This window comes from Gossypium arboreum, chromosome 5 (genome assembly GCF_025698485.1).
Source record: "Gossypium arboreum isolate Shixiya-1 chromosome 5, ASM2569848v2, whole genome shotgun sequence".
NCBI classification, from domain to species: Eukaryota; Viridiplantae; Streptophyta; class Magnoliopsida; order Malvales; family Malvaceae; genus Gossypium; species Gossypium arboreum.
The window spans coordinates 2,850,735-2,868,627 of record NC_069074.1 but is presented as its reverse complement, the minus strand read 5'-3'; the positions used below and the strand labels follow the sequence as shown (position 1 = coordinate 2,868,627).

At 33.4% G+C, this 17,893-nt stretch overlaps 1 protein-coding gene across 4 annotated transcripts; it reads left to right on the top strand.

Moving 5' to 3' along the window:
- Window positions 1–9,425: 9,425 nt before the first annotated feature.
- Window positions 9,426–11,959, top strand: LOC108481060 (uncharacterized). 4 transcript variants are annotated; one of them, XM_053027712.1, is made up of 11 exons: window positions 9,426–9,858; window positions 9,958–10,002; window positions 10,078–10,134; window positions 10,216–10,285; window positions 10,405–10,446; window positions 10,552–10,625; window positions 10,917–10,987; window positions 11,071–11,156; window positions 11,255–11,304; window positions 11,383–11,434; window positions 11,636–11,959. In XM_053027712.1, the coding sequence occupies exons 1-11, from the start codon at window positions 9,700–9,702 to the stop codon at window positions 11,656–11,658; spliced, it is 729 nt and encodes a 242-aa protein (XP_052883672.1). In that variant the 5' UTR covers window positions 9,426–9,699; the 3' UTR covers window positions 11,659–11,959. The 4 variants fall into 4 exon arrangements, with proteins under 4 accessions (XP_052883672.1, XP_052883671.1, XP_017639729.1 ...); XM_053027711.1 differs by lacking the exon at window positions 11,383–11,434 and adding an exon at window positions 11,479–11,528 and having other exon boundaries at window positions 11,255–11,361; XM_017784240.2 differs by lacking the exon at window positions 11,383–11,434 and having other exon boundaries at window positions 11,255–11,361.
- Window positions 11,960–17,893: the final 5,934 nt, after the last annotated feature.

Here is a 17,893-nt window from a genome sequence, read left to right as displayed (position 1 = left end):
TACTTAGGAAAAATGTGAATACCGATTGGAAAGATTTTTAGTATGGATACATATCTCATGTAATATCCTGATTTTGGGCCTAGTCGGAATAGTGGTTTCGTGACCACAAAATCCGAGATATAAATAATTATTTTATGATTATTTTAAGGTCTATGATATGATTGCATGATTGTGTGAAAATTTCGTGAAGAAATTTTATGCATAAAGTGCTTAATTTGAAATTTGGGACTAAATTGAATAAATTGCAAAACTTGTGTTCTAGAAGTATTTTGCATAAAATTGAATTAGATTATTAATTAGAGGTCCTTAAAGAGTAATTTTACCAATTTCTAAGTCTATGGACAAAAATTAGGACATGGAAGGAATTTTTGGAAAGTTTAGTAGTAAGGGCATTTTGGTCATTTAGGGTAAAATGAATTAAAATACAAAATTAAAAGCCAATTTTGCTCATCTTCAACCCCATGGCCGAATATAGCAAGGAGAAACCATGGCTAGGGTTTTCAAGCTTCCAAGCTCGATTGTAAGTCCGTTCTAGCCTCGTTTTAATGATTTTTACGTTTTGGAGTCCCTTAGCTCGATTTAGCTTATGCTAGCAATAATTTAACCTAGGGTTTATATTTGGAAAAATACCCATAGGTGAAATTTGTGTATTTTGGTGTTTTATGATAGAATATAAAGTTTTAAATTATGTTAGACAACTTGTGCTACTCGGTTTTAAGTGAAAACGAGCAAAAGGGCTTAATCGGTAAAAATACCTAATAGTCATAAGTACATGTTAGAGTGAGAATTTGATGTTGCCATAGAAGGAAAAATGATCAGCATGTCATAAAACATAAGAAAATAGGCTGAATTTTAATTTACGAGCTTTGGGGCAAAAGTGTAAATATGCAAAAGTTTAGGGCAAAATTGTAATTTTTCCAAGATATGATTTTGGGTCAATTTGAATAATGTGAGTCCTAATTAGACTATATTTTAAATGATAGAGCAAGGAAAACTGAAATTGGGCTAAAATGGGGAAAATACCAAGTTGTGGACGAAATGGTAAAATAGCCATTTTCGCATACGAGGTAAGTTCATATGTAAATGTTGGTAACATAGTTATTATTTTAAATGTTTTAATGTTTTTAAATGATATGATAATTATTATGAAATATTATACTTGTGATAATTGTTTGATAATATGTAATTATGTGAATTACTTGATGAGTATGAACTATCACCAAGTATCGATTTCGATATTCCGTGGAAGACGGAAAAGATGTGAGATCGAGGAAAAAAGCCCGTTTGAACCTTAGGAATAGATTAGGATACAAGTGACATGTCACTAGGATGGTTGAGCGTCCGAACTCGTTGAGTTGAGTCCGAGTTCACTTATGGATGCGAGCGTCCGAACTCGTTGAGTTGAGTTCAAGTTCATGAGATGTAACTAGGCATCCGAACTCGTTGAGTTGAGTCCGAGTTCACTTATGGATGCGAACGCCCGAGCTCGTTGAGTTGAGTCCGAGTTCGCTTATGGGCGGGTTACATGATTGCTTGATTGAATATGTGGCACTTATGTGCAAGTTATCCATGTATCCGAATTATATTCCGATGTGTTCAACGGGTAAAGTTCTACTCAAATGGAGGAATACTCAAGATGAAAGGGACGTATTGGTAAGTGTTGTGAAATGGATACTTTGAACAGGTATGTACTTAACCCTCGGGTTGAAAACTCGATATAACAACAATATGGTAAGATGATAAATGAAAAGGTGATATGAATGTCTTGGTGATGATTATGCAAATGATGTTTTATGTTTGCTTATATGGTTATGTTACTTGCTATTTGCATGTGAGCTTACTAAGCATTTATGCTTACTCCTCCTTTTCATTCCTTGTAGTGTTGACAAGCCAGCTCGGAAATCGGAAGCGGTCGGAGGCACGCTCACACTATCCGTATACCATCTTGGCATAATGGCTTGTATATTTTGAGTATGGCATGTATAGCATTATAATCATTTTATATGTATGGTCTTATGATATGGTTATTGAGTGGTATGGAAATAGAAATGCTTGGTAATGATTAGCCATTGGAATGGCTAATCATGATCATATTTGGTATTATGTATGTCAAATTGCTAGCTAATCCATGGAAACCATGAAATAGGTAAAATTTACCATAAAATAGATTCAGACAGCAGCAGTGACGTGAGTTTAAAAAATCACTAAAAATAGTAGAAATGGAATTAAATAATGAATAAGTATGGAATCGAAGCTTGATGAGTCTATTTTCATATGGAATAAGCGAAACAGGTATATGAGCTATATTTTATGAGATGTTTAAATTTTTGTGAAACAGGGCCAGAGCGATTTCTGGATCCCCTATTCTGACTTTGGAAATTCACCATAAATTTTACAAAGATAATTAGAAGTCACGCTTTATATGTACAGATTCCTTATTGAGTCTAGGTTTATTAGAGACAAACGGCATAGTCATTGAAGCTCTGTACAGGGATATATCTGATTCGTAATACACAAAGGTCAGAGTAGTTGAACCCTGAAACAGGGGAGACTTTAACTAATAAACTGTACTAATTGGCCCAACCAAAAATTCTAGAAAAAAATTAGTAGATATATATATGAGTCTAGTTTCAGGAAAAATTTACGGAATTGGATTTCGAGTTTCGTAACTCGAGATATGATTTTTAAAGCGACTATGATGCAGTTAGCCAACTTGTCTGGAAATTTTAAAATGTATTGTATGAGCTGTTTAATTAATGAATTAAGTCCGTTAACACCTCGTGTTCAACTCCGGAAACGGTATCGGGTATGGGGTGTTACATCTCATGATTCCCAACCGAAAAGAACACCGACCTAAAGCTAAAATGAAATTTAGTGAAGCATGGATTTAATCATGTTTTGGTTAGCTATAGATTGAATTTGAATGAAAATGGTGGAAATTAGGAAGGGAAAGGACTTGGAAGGCAATTAAACAAAATTTAAAGGAATAAAGAATTGAAAATGAAGTAACAGAATGCTACGCACCAACTTTGACAAAAAAAAAAAGAATAATTCTATTTAATTTCAAATGAAAATCAAGTGCAAAACAAAATGTGTCTTCTCCAAGACACCTTAAAGCCCTATTTATATACATAACATTTACTAAATTTGGCTTTAACCATTCAACACATAATTAAAATTTAATAAAAAAAATTCAGATTTTTTCTAATTTTGGCTTTTACAAAGTCAAAAGAATCTGACGAGTTCTTGGCTTTTTCCATATTTTTTTATTCGGCTTCATTTTATTGATTGTGTTGCAAATTGGTCATTTTCTACTCATTTTTTACTTATAACATCCCAATTGCATCCCTGATAAGATTAAAACATAAAATCACTAATTCAGTAGGGATCAATTCAAAAATTAACCTAATTAAACACAAAAAGTCATGCAAATTAACATGTTATAAGAATGAAATCAAGCTTGCATATTGTAGCTAGTTCGTTCCTTGCTTGCTTCAGAAGAGTTTCTTTAGGTTGCTTGGGGTGAAAATTATGTTTTATGAGGTAGTTCTTTTTGGTTAGCTAATCCAAATTTAGCTAGCAGCTAGAATTGAAAAAAGATTTTAAGTCTTAAGGAGCTTATAGCAGCCTCTATTAGGAGTCTTCCCATAAGAACTATTGTGTCTTCTCGGATGTTTAGAAGGATATAAGGAAGAAGGCAATTAAGGTTCCATGGGATAGATTGTTGTGGTTCCAAAACATTCAATCATTTCTTGGATGGCTATTCTGAATAGATTGCCAACACGGTTACTTCTAAAAGGAATTGTTTGTTATGTTCTTCTGGCCTTGAATCTCGGAATTGTAACAGTCCATTTTCAGTGAAATTGGAACAGTGGTTTCAGAATCACAATTTCGAGTTTGTAAGAAAAATTATTTTAATATTATTTCATAATCTATATTATGATAGGAATATCGTATATAAATTTTGTTAAGAAAATTTTACCGATTTTATGTTTAATTGAGAAAAGGACCAAATTACATAACATGCAAAAGTTGAATTCTAGTAGCTATAAGTATCAAATAGCTATGGAATTCAAAATTAGAGGTTCTTATATGAAAAATAGACCATTAAGATGAGTTAGTAGATAAGTTTGATGATTCATCCATGGAAAATTAAATAAAGAAAATGACTAAATTGGAAGGAAAAAGATGAAAATATGATAAATGGATTAAATAATAAAATTATCATCATTAATCATCATCTCTCCCAAATTTTTTTATGGAAACCCTAACTAAGAGAAGAGAACTCAAGCAAGCTTATTTGGCTTAATTGGGTAAGTAATCTTGTCCCGTTTTTAGTAATTTTTATATTCCGAGATCGTAATAGCTTAATTTAGCTATCTCGGGGATTAATTTGCATAGTTATCAAAGTGCTAAGGTTTTTCCATGGATGAGTATGCTAAAATTTTGAAGATTGTAGTAGAAAATGAAAGGTTGTTGATAGATAAACAACTTTTGTAAAGGAAACTTTGATGAAATTGTGATTTAGGGACTAAATTGAAAAGTTATAAAATTCATGAAAAATTTTGAATTTTATGAAATAAATGGGCTAAAAATGTTACATGTAAAAATTAGTTAGACTTGGAATAAGGGTTAAATTGCATGAATTTCATTTTCCGAGCATAGGGACGAAATCGTCATTAATTAAAAGTATAGGGGCAAAATAGTAATTTCATCTAAGATGTGAAATGGACTGAATTGAATATGAATTGTATCAATTTGATGTTAAATTCATTCGTATAGATTCGAATAGATCAAAAATGGAGTTAGATCGTAGAAAAGAAAAAGTATCAGATTAGTAGATTTTGCGTACACGAACAATTATCGAGATAAGTTCATGTAACTAAATTGTATATTTATGCGATATGATTGATTTATATGTATGTGATTTGTATAATTGCTAAGTATGGAAATAAATCACATATCCAACAATGTCTGATAAGAAATAAATCCCGTTTGAACAAATGAAATGAAATAGATACAGGGTTCCCGAAGTGGTTGTGGTTTTGCATATATAATAACCCGAAATTCATGGGCATCGGAAAAGTGAGTTATAGGGCCTCCATCTTAGTGAAATAAGTTCGAAAATAATTATTAAAAATATTTATGAGCCTAGTAGTGTGTCTAATTAGGATCTAATTAGGTGAATTTAGCTTAATTTAGAGTAAGTAATAAAAAGGATTAAATTGAATAAAGGGTAAAAGTTTAATTATAAAGCAATAGAAAATAAAAAGGATTAAAATGGAAATTAAGCCATTGACTACAAATAAGGCGGCATATTGGTGAAATAAAATCAAAGATTTTTTAGCTTTTATATATTATAATGATTATTATTATGGTTTTATATTAAATTATTATAATTATTAATTAACATTATGGTTTTATATTAGATTATTATTATTAGCATTATTATTAAATAAATTAAATAGTAGATAATTGTATAGTAATAAAAATATACATGTGTAAAATTATATTGGTACATTTGTAATTTAAATTTTAATTACTTATAATTTAAGTAAAAAGATATTTGTTAATTAAATTATTAAATTATGAGATTTTTGTTTGAGAAACAAATTAAATAATGACAAATGTAATAAAATTATTGGTACAAATGTAGAATTAAATATGTGTACAATTGTAAAATATGTAAATGATGTTAAAATAGATATTTAAAATAAATATATTATAATATATGCTAATTAAATAAGTAAAACAAATAAATATAAAAGAGAAATAAAGAAACAAAAGAGAATAGAAACAGAATTGAAAACGGGAAGCAGGGGAGAAAAAGAGAAAGAAAAAGGGAAAGAAAAATAAAAGAGAAAACTAAGGATTTGAAGCTTGGAGTTAATTTGGTAAGTCCATTAAGTCCTTTTTAGTTAATTTTGATGTTTTAGAAGCTTTAAAACAAGATTTTGATGAAATTAAGTTGATAGTTCAAGAGTTCATATGTTTCCAAATATGGTTCATGTTGGATAAATTATGGAATTAGGGATTTAATTGAATGAATTCTAAGTTAGAATTGATTAAGGGATTAAATTGTAAACTAGGCTATAAGTTTTATGTTGAAGGGACTAAATTGAAGAAATTTTGAAATTAGGGAAATATGCTGGAAATTTTATAGTTAAATATAAGTTTAGACAAAATTTGAATAGAAAAAGAGAGTAATTGGATTAAGAAAATAATTAAGTTTAGTTAGGATTAAATTGGGAATAAGGTAGGAATTGTTTAGAAATTTAATTATTTATTATAATTAATGTTGTAAATAATAATATAAATTACTATTATTTTCGTAGCCAACAAAGAACCTGAAACGTCAAACATCGAAAGGAAAGGAGAAAGTCATCGAGGACTAAAACGGAGAATTACGGTGTGTATTACTATAATTCAAATTTTAATTATTATTGATTGCTGAAATTTTAATTGTTATGTATGGTAAGTAAGACTTGAGGTAAGTATGTGATTATTTGAAAAGTGTATTGATTGAAAAATAAATAAATGGTGACAATTGTAGGGTGTTGATGGTATACACTTGTGTGAAAATTAATTTGTATATGAATTAAGATAATAGATATTTGAATTGAATGAGTATTGAAAATTTTTGTGTAAATGAAATTGAAATTAGAAAAAGTAAAATAATACCCTATTAACTTGTCGGACTAGATTTGATACGAATGGCATGCCATTGGATTTGTGATGTGATGAGGAGATTGTAGTTCGGCCGAGAAGATGTTTCTGTTATTATATACTTCGATTTATCCGAAGAGGCACTTAATGCCTTACTGGTGTGTTATGGAGGATATATTATACCGGTGTGTTATGGAGGATTTACAATATTCCGGGTGTGTTTGGGTTGGATATTCTGGTGTGTTTGGGTGGAAATCCGCGTATCTGTCATAGTCCGAGCTTTGTTAATAGGGTAAATAATTGAAATGAAATTTTGAAAATGAGATTATTTGTTTTAGCACTATTAAAAAGTACGATAAATAATGTATGAACTAAATTATGAATTGAGTTAGTATGAGAAAAATGAATTATGAATTTAAGATTTATGAAGTAAAATAATTATATATAAAAGTAGTTTAAATAATTATAAAATTTATGGTTGATGTTTGTAATTTATTAATTTTAAATAGTCTTGAGTTATAGTAATACCCTTGAGTATATCCATACATGCGTCACGGTTGTTTCGTGCATGAGTTAGTAGAAGTCAAGTGTCCCGGCTCAGCATCCAGAACAATCCCGACTCCAACACAAACTTGGTGATATATATTTTTCTTTTGGGTAAAGGTGGCATGTACATAGGTGTTGTTTAATCACTTGAATATTTATATTACTTTAGGTAGTGAAGGATGAATTATAAAATTTAGATGGTTAAATGAAATGGTAAGGAAAGTACATGATATTTTGATACATGAACATTAAGTTGTTAAATGAATGAAGTTTTTAATCAATTTTGAATGATGCTATGATAGTTATTAAGTTAAAATTATGTTAATGATATAAATATTAGTTATATGAATGTGAAATATTGGTGTTGGTTGTTTTGGTTTGAATTTGCAGGAGGTTTAGGTAAAAATAAGCAAAAATGCTGCCGAAATTTTTATAAAAAAAAAAAAATTGGAATACTCGAACAAGTCCCGTTCTACTTTTAATACGTGTTTGAACTTCGAGAGTTCAAGATAGTGACTTAATTATTATATTATACTATGAAAGTTATATTAATTGTAAATTATTTGTAAGTTGTCTGATATGTACGGTAATGCCTCATAACCTCATTCCGGCGACAGTTTGGGGTTGGGGGTGTTACATGATGTGGATATGTGTTTAGGCTAATGATCAACTTGCTTGAATATATTATATGTATTTACCTTGAATGCATTTGAATGGTAAGTTAATTCCCATTATACGAACTTACTAAGCATTTAAATGCTTACTCTGTTTTATAGTAACCCAGAAGCTCGTTACAGTTGGAAGCTGGTCGGAGCCACATCACATTATCAACACCCTTTTTCGGTATATATATTAAATCAACTTTGGTATAATGACATGTATATGTTAATTTAGCCATTATTGGCATATAAATATTTTGGTTGTAACTAGCCATTGAAATGGCTTGTGATGAATGTGTTTTGAAATTATACATATGAGATAATAACATGTTTGATATGAGTGTTTAGTGTGGTATGTCTATATGTATTCTTGGTTAAATAGGTACGTTTGGATATAAGGATTTATAAGGTGATATGTCATGCATAAGACTTGATTTTGGCTTGGTTTAAATGTCTTGGATTGGCTTGTGTATGTCTTAAAATATTTATGTAGGTGAAAGATAAATTGGGGGAGAAATAAGGCTTGGAAATGACATTATTTTGTTCACACATGCAGAGACACGAGCGTGTGTCTTAGCCACGTGTGACACATGGCCTAGCACATGGGCGTGTAAACTGGCCGTGTGTCCCCTGCATCTTAAAAATTTAAAACAGAATGCTTAGGATTTTCCACACGACCTGGCACACAGGCGTGTGACTTGGCCTGTGACCTAAGTCGGAGAATTACACGGGTATGGACATGTCAGTGTACCTTATTTCGAATGTATATGTGCCCTGGGACACGAGTGTATCACTTGGCCGTGTGAGCCACATGGCCTGACCACACGGGTGTGTATCCCCTACAAATTGGAAAATTTTTGAAATTTTGCAAAAAATTCTTTGAGTTTTCAGTTTAGTCCTGACTTGTTTCTAATGTATGTTTTGGGCCATGATGGCTCATATAAGGGATTTTATGAATAATATCTGAAATGGATGTTAAGTATTATGAAATGTTTGTATTCGATCTATTTATTTCGGTAATACTCCGTAACCCTATTCCAGCGACGAATACGGGTTAGGGGTGTTACATGAATCATATCTTCTTTGAATGTGAATATTCTTACGGACACTGGAAGTTAAATTTGGAATTGTGTGGCATCGGAAGAATGGTTAGCTCGTGGGATCAAGAACTATGCTGGGCAATATCTTATCTTAAGGGTAAGTCCCTTATCTCATATCTTTTTAATTTGGCTTGGAATGCTTATGTGTATTCTATTTGGTATGAAAGAAATAGTACCTGCAACTTTGAGAAGTGGAATTTGCTATGTCATCTTACTGGAAGGCTTATTAATTCTTTGGATCCTTATAATAAACAACTTTGTTTGAACTAGAATTTGCTGATTTTTTTTTTCTTTCATTCTTTGATTTGTGATGTACATAACACTATTTTTCTTCGTGCTTTGTAGCAAGTTTTTTGCTTTTTGAATAAAATACAAATACTTATAAAAAAAAACATATTTTTTGTTTGAATAGGTTTTGTCAAGCCCTCACAAAGTATCTCTTTTAAAAGCCCATATTCGCCTAATAGTTTCAGGCCTCTCCCTTTGCAAAAGTTCAGACTATGGATTCAATCCATGTGCGAAATTCGGGCCATGAGGTCCAAGGATTTTTTCCGGTTTGAAGATCCTTGGGAGAAATTGGCACATTCGTCGCGACAGAGAAAATAACACTATTCTTTCATTCGACTTCGACGAGAACAAAAATGGAAAAACCTGTAACAGAAAACCGAAGCTCTTAACTCGACTCAGATCCAACCCTACAAAAGCAAGACAAGTGTGAATACAAAATAATGGACAAGAAACGAAGTAATCCAATGGAGTGGTTGAATCAAATGGTAGGAGAGCCGTATTATTTCTTCCATTTCCTATCTTTCTTCTCTTATTTCATCGTTCGGAGCTCTGCTTCTAATGTCCTCTCCCCTCAAATCACTCAACTTCTCTTTTATAGGGTAATTTCTCATTCTCTTTCCCTACTCTTCTTTTTCACCAGCCAAACCCCATTTTTTTCTAACCTTAACAGATCTCCAATTTTCTTATTTTGGGTTTAGGAAATTCAAGCGGTTTTGGCCTTCTTTATGCTGATTGCATACAAGGTAATCGAGTAACTTTGAAAAAAAAAATTCTTTAATGGTGTGATATACTGTTTTTTTTCCCCGCTTTGCAAGCAGATGGCAAGAGAAGAAACATGGGAGGCTTTCATTGCTGATACATTGTTTGTTGGAAAGGTAAGGTCACCCATTTGTTTGGTTTATTTGTTTCATTTTATTGGAAATGATTTGCAACTAAAATTTCCCTTCTTTTCCCAGATCTTTCTAATTGCCCTTACTCTAATAATGGACTATCACGTGACTTTGTGGTATTTTGTGGTGTTTTCAGGTATTATTGTTGCTTATCTTGCTAAGATAATTTTGTAAATACTATGGTTTGTGCACAAATTGTTAATACAACTTTAAAAATTGCAGGTTTATGATGACATTGCTTTTTATTTTTTACAGTGATATATGTTTTAACACAGCAACCTCCTTACGAAGAGCTTGGTACTAATGAATTTCCATTCAGTTTTTCGTTATAGTTAGAAGAACAACTAGCATATCATTTTGATAGAAATGCTGTTTCTTTTGCTTATGAATTGATTTTCCTAGGTTCTGCAAGTAAACTGACACCATTGCAATTGGAAGCCTTGCTAACTGAAGGGAACACATCAAGATTTTGGCTGGTTGGTTCCAATTTTTTTTCTTGAATCTTTAATGTTTAATAGCGTATAGGATGTTCTCTTTGTAAAATTGCATGCTTTTGGGACTTGGTGATACTTCTTGAAAAATTAGAAGGAATGTTGGAAGTATATATGAAGAAGGTACAAAAGTTCCAACTTAAAGAAGTATATTTGTAGATCAAGTTCTTTTGATGGTACAAAATCTGATATTCGAGTACTAATTTCCGATATTATTATCATTTAATGAACTTGAGACCCCTTTTTTTTCGTGGGTGATGACCATGCTTTCGGCAGGTAGAATTTCGTGCCTCATTTTCATCCAGTTGCAGACGTGCCAGTCGCTGCTTTCCCGAGCTGTCAATCATGTAAGTTGATTTACAAAATTATCTGTTTTGCTTGTTTATTTCCATTAATAAGTTTTCATTAGCATTCAATGTTCTTTGGTCAGATACTCAAACAAAAATCTGTCATTCGGAATAGTTGACCTTGGACTTTTCCCAAATGCTGCAGAAAAATTCGGAATATCTCCTGGAGGTGAGTAACATATATTAATTACAAAGGGATCTCATTAAGTTTTAGAACTTATTTTTTAATGTTTGTAATGCATTTACATGGGAGTCTTGCACTCACAGGGAGCATGGGACAGCTTCCTACATATATACTATTTGAAAACGCTATCGAGGTTTCACGCTTTCCCGAGTTCAATTTTGAAGCAACACCTACACCTCCTATAACCAAAGTAATGTGTTTTTGTTGCCAGTGCATAGTACAAGATGCAAAGATACTTACTAGATTTTCTAATGCTACTACTGGTAATATCTTGTGAAATATGCATATTCATCTTATGTTTATTCAGTTGACACCCCATGTTCAAGATACTTGCTAGATTTTCTAATGCTACTACTGGTAATATCTTTTGAAATATGCATATTCATCTTATGTTTATTCAGTTGACACCTCATGTTCGACGTTATTATATAATTTGTTTTCTCTTTGGGTATTGCTTCTTGCAGCGGCTTCTTGCTCGCCATTTTGAACTTGACTGGCATCTCCTTGAATATGTAAATGGGAAATAGGTTGTACATCTAAGGCTATATACCTGGCAGTTACTTGGATTCTCGATTCCCACTTCCTGGATGTACACCAAAAGATAAGTAGAGCATAAACGGAGCTTCCTGGATAACCCACAAAGCGTAGGCTAAGATTCTTGTTAGTTCACTTTTTTGGCTTATTGCAATCGATTGGTGGGTTTTTGTTTTTTTTGACAGTTAAGAGACTATTAAGTGTAGGCATCAAAGAAGAATATGAAATTACTCTTCCTGTTTTGTGGAACATAATATATATATATATATATTTTGTTTTGATCTGTCCTCATAGAAAATAATAATGAATTAGCTAATGGGTATGAAACGTGCTTCATAATCGCAGGGAATGAAGTACTGATATTAATAATGAGTGAAATAAAATAATTCTGTATTAAAGCAGTTTTGGTTTGGGATCGAAAGTGCCAAGTTCATGGGCTCATACATTAAGTAGTCTACTATATACTTTCATGGCGGGACCATTGGGTTTCTAAGTGGGCTTTAATACCCATATTACACTTTCTCTTTATAAAATTAATATTTATTATTTGAGGAGCATTTGATTAGAGCATTAATCTACTTCACTGGCGACTCTCGCTCAACAGTAAGGGATTGCCCCACTTGCCTTTGATAAAGAAAAATGAATAACGGGATTTGCATCTCATAAAGCAGCGCCGCCGAATATTCCTGTTTATTTAAAACCTAGTAAAAAAAGAAAAAGGAAGGGAGGGGTAATTGAAATGATGAAGAGGCAGATGCAGTGGGCCAAAATCCTCTATTTCCGCGCCGTTGAGTGGGCACTGCCACTGCCACTACCATTCGCTTGTCGGCCCTCCCACTCCTCTCCTTTTTCACTCCTCCCTATTCACTTTGTGCTTCGCGTGCCTCTTCTTGCCTTTGCATTTGCGTTGCTTCTTCACAAAGTTTATTATACCCTTTTTATATTTTACTTACCACATACTCCCACTATATATATATAATTTTCTCTCAATTTTTGTGCTCTCTCCTTAGTTAATTTGTTATGCTCCCCGCATGATCTCATTTCTTAAACCCTCACATGTTTATTTCTATTTCTCTTATCATTATTCACCAATATGTATTAATTCATGTATTGGCAGGGTGGGGGACAGAATTAACAAACCAGGAAACCATGATGGGAATTTGGAAGACCAAATCCTCTCTATCTTCTCACTTACCCTTTTTTTACGATGATACATTGAAAACTTTATAAAAACATGTTCTTTTCCTAAATAGGATTTAGTTGATATATAAAAATTTGATTTGGAAGAGGACCACTTTGCAATATTTGCAATAGTTGAAAAAAGGGCTTAATTTTGTTTGTAACATTAAACAATTTCTATACATAATTGTCTTCTTAGTTTTGATATTTATGAGTGGTATTACTATTTGTCTCAAATTGAATGTACCAAAAAGGGGATTGTTTTTTCACCTTTATTTGTTAGATTTAATGTTTGCTCTTTATTATACAAAAAATTGAAGTTTACAAAAGTTATAAAAGTTGGAGCCGACTTGAAAACTTCTGTATCACTCCCATTGTTTACTGCGCGTGAATTATGCTCTCCTTCAGAAGCGCGTCAGTAAAAGGCACATGATTTTAAGTAAGTCTTTTAACAGTAAAAAATAGTTAATTTTTTTAAAAAAAAAGAAAAAAGAAAACATGGGCGAAAAATTAATAAATAAGTGACACCTGGGCGAGTAGGCTGGTAAGTGGTAAGGACTAAGGAGCACGTTGTAAAGCGAAAGGGAAGTCTTCACGCGTGCGGGGGCCACACCTCGGGTCCCCCCACGTGTGGACCACACGCCCTAACCCCGAGGATATGGTCTGCTGGCGTCGACCTCACGTTACAATCACTTGTGCTACACGTGTAATTCTGTTATTCGTTGCTCTAATTTTTCAAAACATAAAAATTCTAAGAAAAATGGAATGTCGAAATTTAGCGCAATCTGCTTAGTGGCACCGCTTTCAATGGAACAAGCGCGAGTGGCGGGGTATGTTAACACTTTCGCCAGCGCCCTTTGGCCTTTGTTTTTTATTTTTTATTTTTAAATAACCTTTAACATATTATTGCACAATATGAAATAAAAAATTACCACTAAACAACATTAATTCACTTTTTTCCCTTTCTTTTTGATATTAAGCTATTAATGGCCCATTCCACCTTATCTTTTAAGTTTTCTTTAGATACCTGTGATTTTATAACCAAAGTAGAAATCTGCTACATAAGAAACTCTGGAAATGACTAATAATTTCATTTCTTTTAATGTTAGTACTTATCACCTCTTTAATTTTGTTTTCAACTGTTGTAAAATGTCTATTATTTCATTCCTTTCTAATCCAGCATTCCATCCAACCTCATAAAGAACACTTATCAATGCCTTCCCTTTTAATCTCCTCATTGCCCACATCAATTCATGCTGCCAATTGACAAAGCTCCCAAATTCCTTTAGAGAACCTGCAACCAAAGAACAAATGATCCCTACTTTCCTGCTCCTCAAACCACAATATTCATCCCTCTCTGAATAAGCCTTGCTTTTGTAGGAAGTCGATCCACAGAATGCTTTGGTATACAAAATGAGCTACTCCGTATGGGACCCTTTCCCTTCTCTCGTACCAAATCCTACTAACCAGGGAGATTTCAGCCTCCTAATTGATCAAAAATTCAAAAACTTTCCTCCAATTTGATTTCATTGGGATTTGCATCAATCACTCCCCTTTTAGCAATAATTGTAAAAGAAAAAGTTTACAAGGAAAAAGTGCTTAAAAAACTATCAAAGATGAAGCTCTTCTATCTTTAGATTCAAACTTGGTCTATTATAATTGTTAGAATTAAGTGACCCAAATTCTTATTTAAATAAAATACGATGGAAAATAAAATAAAAGTAAAATCCATATAGAACTAGACTTCTTTTATTTTATTTTAGAACAAGGTTTTAAACCTTATTAAACTCCATCTATTTTATATTGATTAGGATAAGGTGTTTCAATCCTACTAGAATATGGCTTTGCAAGCCTATAAATAGACATAGTCTATTCCTCTTGTATTTGAGTAAAAATTTTTCGACATAGTGAATTTTCTTCTCCTCTGCCTGTGGTTTTTTTTCCGAAAGGGTTTCCACGTAAAATTTTTGTGTTCTTTATTTTTATTTATTTTATTCTATTTTATTTTGACAAATTGGTATCGAGCTTAGGGTTATTCATCTCGATCACGGTAATGGCGTCTTTGAAGTATGAAATTTCATTTGTTGGATCGCAACACCGATTTGCGTTGTGGCAAATTAAGATGCAAGCGTTCTTGCAGATGGATCTAGAGGATGCCCTGCTAGGATAGATAAGATGCCTTCGACATTAACAGATGAAGAGAAGAAGCGTAAGGATCGAAAGGCATTAACACAATTACATCGCATTTGTCCAACGAAATTTTGCAGGATGTGATGAAAGAGAAAACCGCCATTGCATTATGGAAGAGGCTAGAACAAATATGTATGTCGAAAACTCTAACAAGCAAGTTGCATATGAAGCGGCGTCTTTATGCTCATCGTTTGGAGGAAGGTGCGTCGTACACGAACACTTAAAAGTGTTTAAAGAAATTCTCTCAAACTTGGAGGCCATGGAGGTTCAAGATGATAAGGAAGATCTAGGGTTGATTCTACTTTGTTCGTTGCCCGTCTTATTCAACCTTTAGAGACACGATTTTATATAGCCATGAGTCTCTCACAGTTGATGAGGTTTATGATTCTTTAACCTCGTATGATAAGATGAAGCATCTTGTGGTTAAACCCAACTCTCGGGAGAGGGTCTCATTGTTCGTGGGAGACAAGACCGGAATGTTGATGATGATCGTGGTAGAACACAGAACGGAATCCTCGTGGTAAATCTAAGGGTAGATCGAAATCTTCAAACAGAGGTAAAACTTGCAACTTCGCAAGAAGAAAGGGCACATTAAATCTGAGTGCTATAAGCTACAAAATAAGATTAAAAGGAGGTGCGAATCAAAAGGAAAACAACCGAAAAATTCGGTGAAGGCGATGTTGTAGAAGACTACAATGATGGTGAACTTCTAGTTGCTTCATCAATGATTCTAAAGTGCGAGGAGTGGATACTTGATTCAGTTGCACCTTCCACATGAGTCCCAATCGGGATTGGTTTACAACTTATGAAACAATGATCTGAAGGTGTTGTTTTGACGGAAATAATGCTTCATGTAAAATCGCAGTGTTGGAACAATTAAAGTTAAGATGTTTGATGGAGTTGTCGAACACTTAGTGACGTGCGGCATGTTCCGAATTGAAAAGAAATTTAATTTCGTTGAGTACTCTTGATTCAAAAGGGTGCAGATACACGGTGAAAGTGGGGTTTAAAGATTTCAAAGGGTCCTTGTTGTGATGAAAGGGCAAAGAAAGATTGCCAAGTTATATGTTTTCTGTGGTTCTCTTTATCTTGGTGATGCAATTGTCGCTTCCTCTTCCTTGTCGATGATGATATTACTAAACTTTGGCATATGCGCCTAGGGCATATGAGTGAGAATGGCATGGCGAATTAAGCAAAGAGGACTTCTTAATGGGCAAGGAATTTGCAAACCTGAATTTCTGTGAGCACTTTGTGTTTTGGGAAGCAAAGAGAGTTCGATTCACTAGAGGAATCCATAACACGAAGGAAACGTTGGAGTATATCCATTCGATCGTGGGGCCGCCCGAGTGCCTTCGAGAGGTGGAGCTAATTATATGCTAACCTTTATTGATGATTTTTCCGAAAAGTTTGGGCGTTCTTCCCAAGCGTAAAAGCGATGTGTTTTCCACATTTAAGTCTTGGAAAATTATGATTGAAAAACAGACGGAAAAGCAGATAAAATACCTCCGCATGCACAATGGCTTAGAGTTCGCTCGATGAGTTTAATAGATTGTGCAAGTCGGAAGGATCATGAGACACTTGATTCGTCATACTCCACAACAAAAGCGGCGTTGCGAGCGAATGAACGAACGATCATGGAGAAGGTTCGATGTATGTTGTCAAATGCCAACTTACAAGTCATTTTGGGCGAAGCGACCTCTCATGCATGTTTTTGATCAACCGATCTCCATCCGTTGCCATTGAGAAAAGACTCTACAAGAGGTATGGTCCGTAATCCCGCTAATTATTACGATTTAAAGATTTTTGGGTGTCTGCGTATGCTCATGTTGATAATGGAAAATTGGAACCGAGATCCATTAAATGCGTTTTCTTGGTTATAAAGTGGTGTAAAAGGCTATAAGTTATGGTGTCCTGAAAATAGAAAAGTTGTGATTAGCAGAGATGTTGTTTTTGATGAAACCGCTATGCTACCTAACTTATCTCTTAAAGACTCTTCCAATAAAGAAAACCAAAAGCGGTGGAGCATCGATTAATACGAATCAACTCCTCAAGCCGTAGAAAAATTGAGAATAGAGTTGCTTCTTCACCGCAATACTCTATCGCCAAAAACAGGACAAGAAGAGAAATTAAACCTCCAAAGAAGTATGCCGAGGTTGATCTAGTTGCTTATGCTTTAAATGTGGTGAAGATATAGATGCGAATCAAGAGCCATTTAATTATTCGAGGCGATTAGCTGTGAAGACTCGTAAAAGTGGATGTTTGCTATGCAAGAGGAGATGGAATCACTCCACAAAAAGCGAACATGGGATCTTGTAAAACTTCCTAAAGGTAAAAAGGTCATTCGTTGTAAATGGGTGTTTAAAAGAAAGAAGGGACTCAGGAGTTAAAGAACCCGGATATAAAGCAAGGCTTGTTGCAAAGGGTGACAAGTCAGTGCCATCTTTCTTACAAAAGATCAAATGTTTCATGAGAGAACAAAACACATTGATATTCGGTATCATTTTGTTCGTGATATTATTGCTCGTGGTGATATTGTTGTGAGCAAAATTAGCACTCATGAAAATGTCTGCAGATATGATGACTAAGTCACTTCCTATAACCAAGTTTGAGCATTGCTTAGACTTGGTTGGTGTTCATTGTTGAAGTTAAACCCTTAAGGGGTTTTTGGAAGAGGTGAAGAACTTGTTTATTGAAAGTTCGCGATGAAGAACTTGTTCATTGAGAATTTGTGTCAAGGTGGAGATTGTTAGAATTAAGTGACCCAAATTCTTATTTAAATAAAATACGATGGAAAATAAAATAAAAGTAAAATCCATATA

Bases quoted from the DNA above. Each gene is read 5' to 3' on its own strand.
- LOC108481060 (XM_017784235.2), top strand. From the start codon at position 9,700: ATGGACAAGAAACGAAGTAATCCAATGGAGTGGTTGAATCAAATGGTA. The intron at 10,988-11,070 runs GTAAGTTGATTT...TTCTTTGGTCAG, and splicing joins TTTCCCGAGCTGTCAATCAT to ATACTCAAACAAAAATCTGT. The intron at 11,435-11,635 runs GTAATATCTTGT...TGCTTCTTGCAG, and splicing joins ATTTTCTAATGCTACTACTG to CGGCTTCTTGCTCGCCATTT.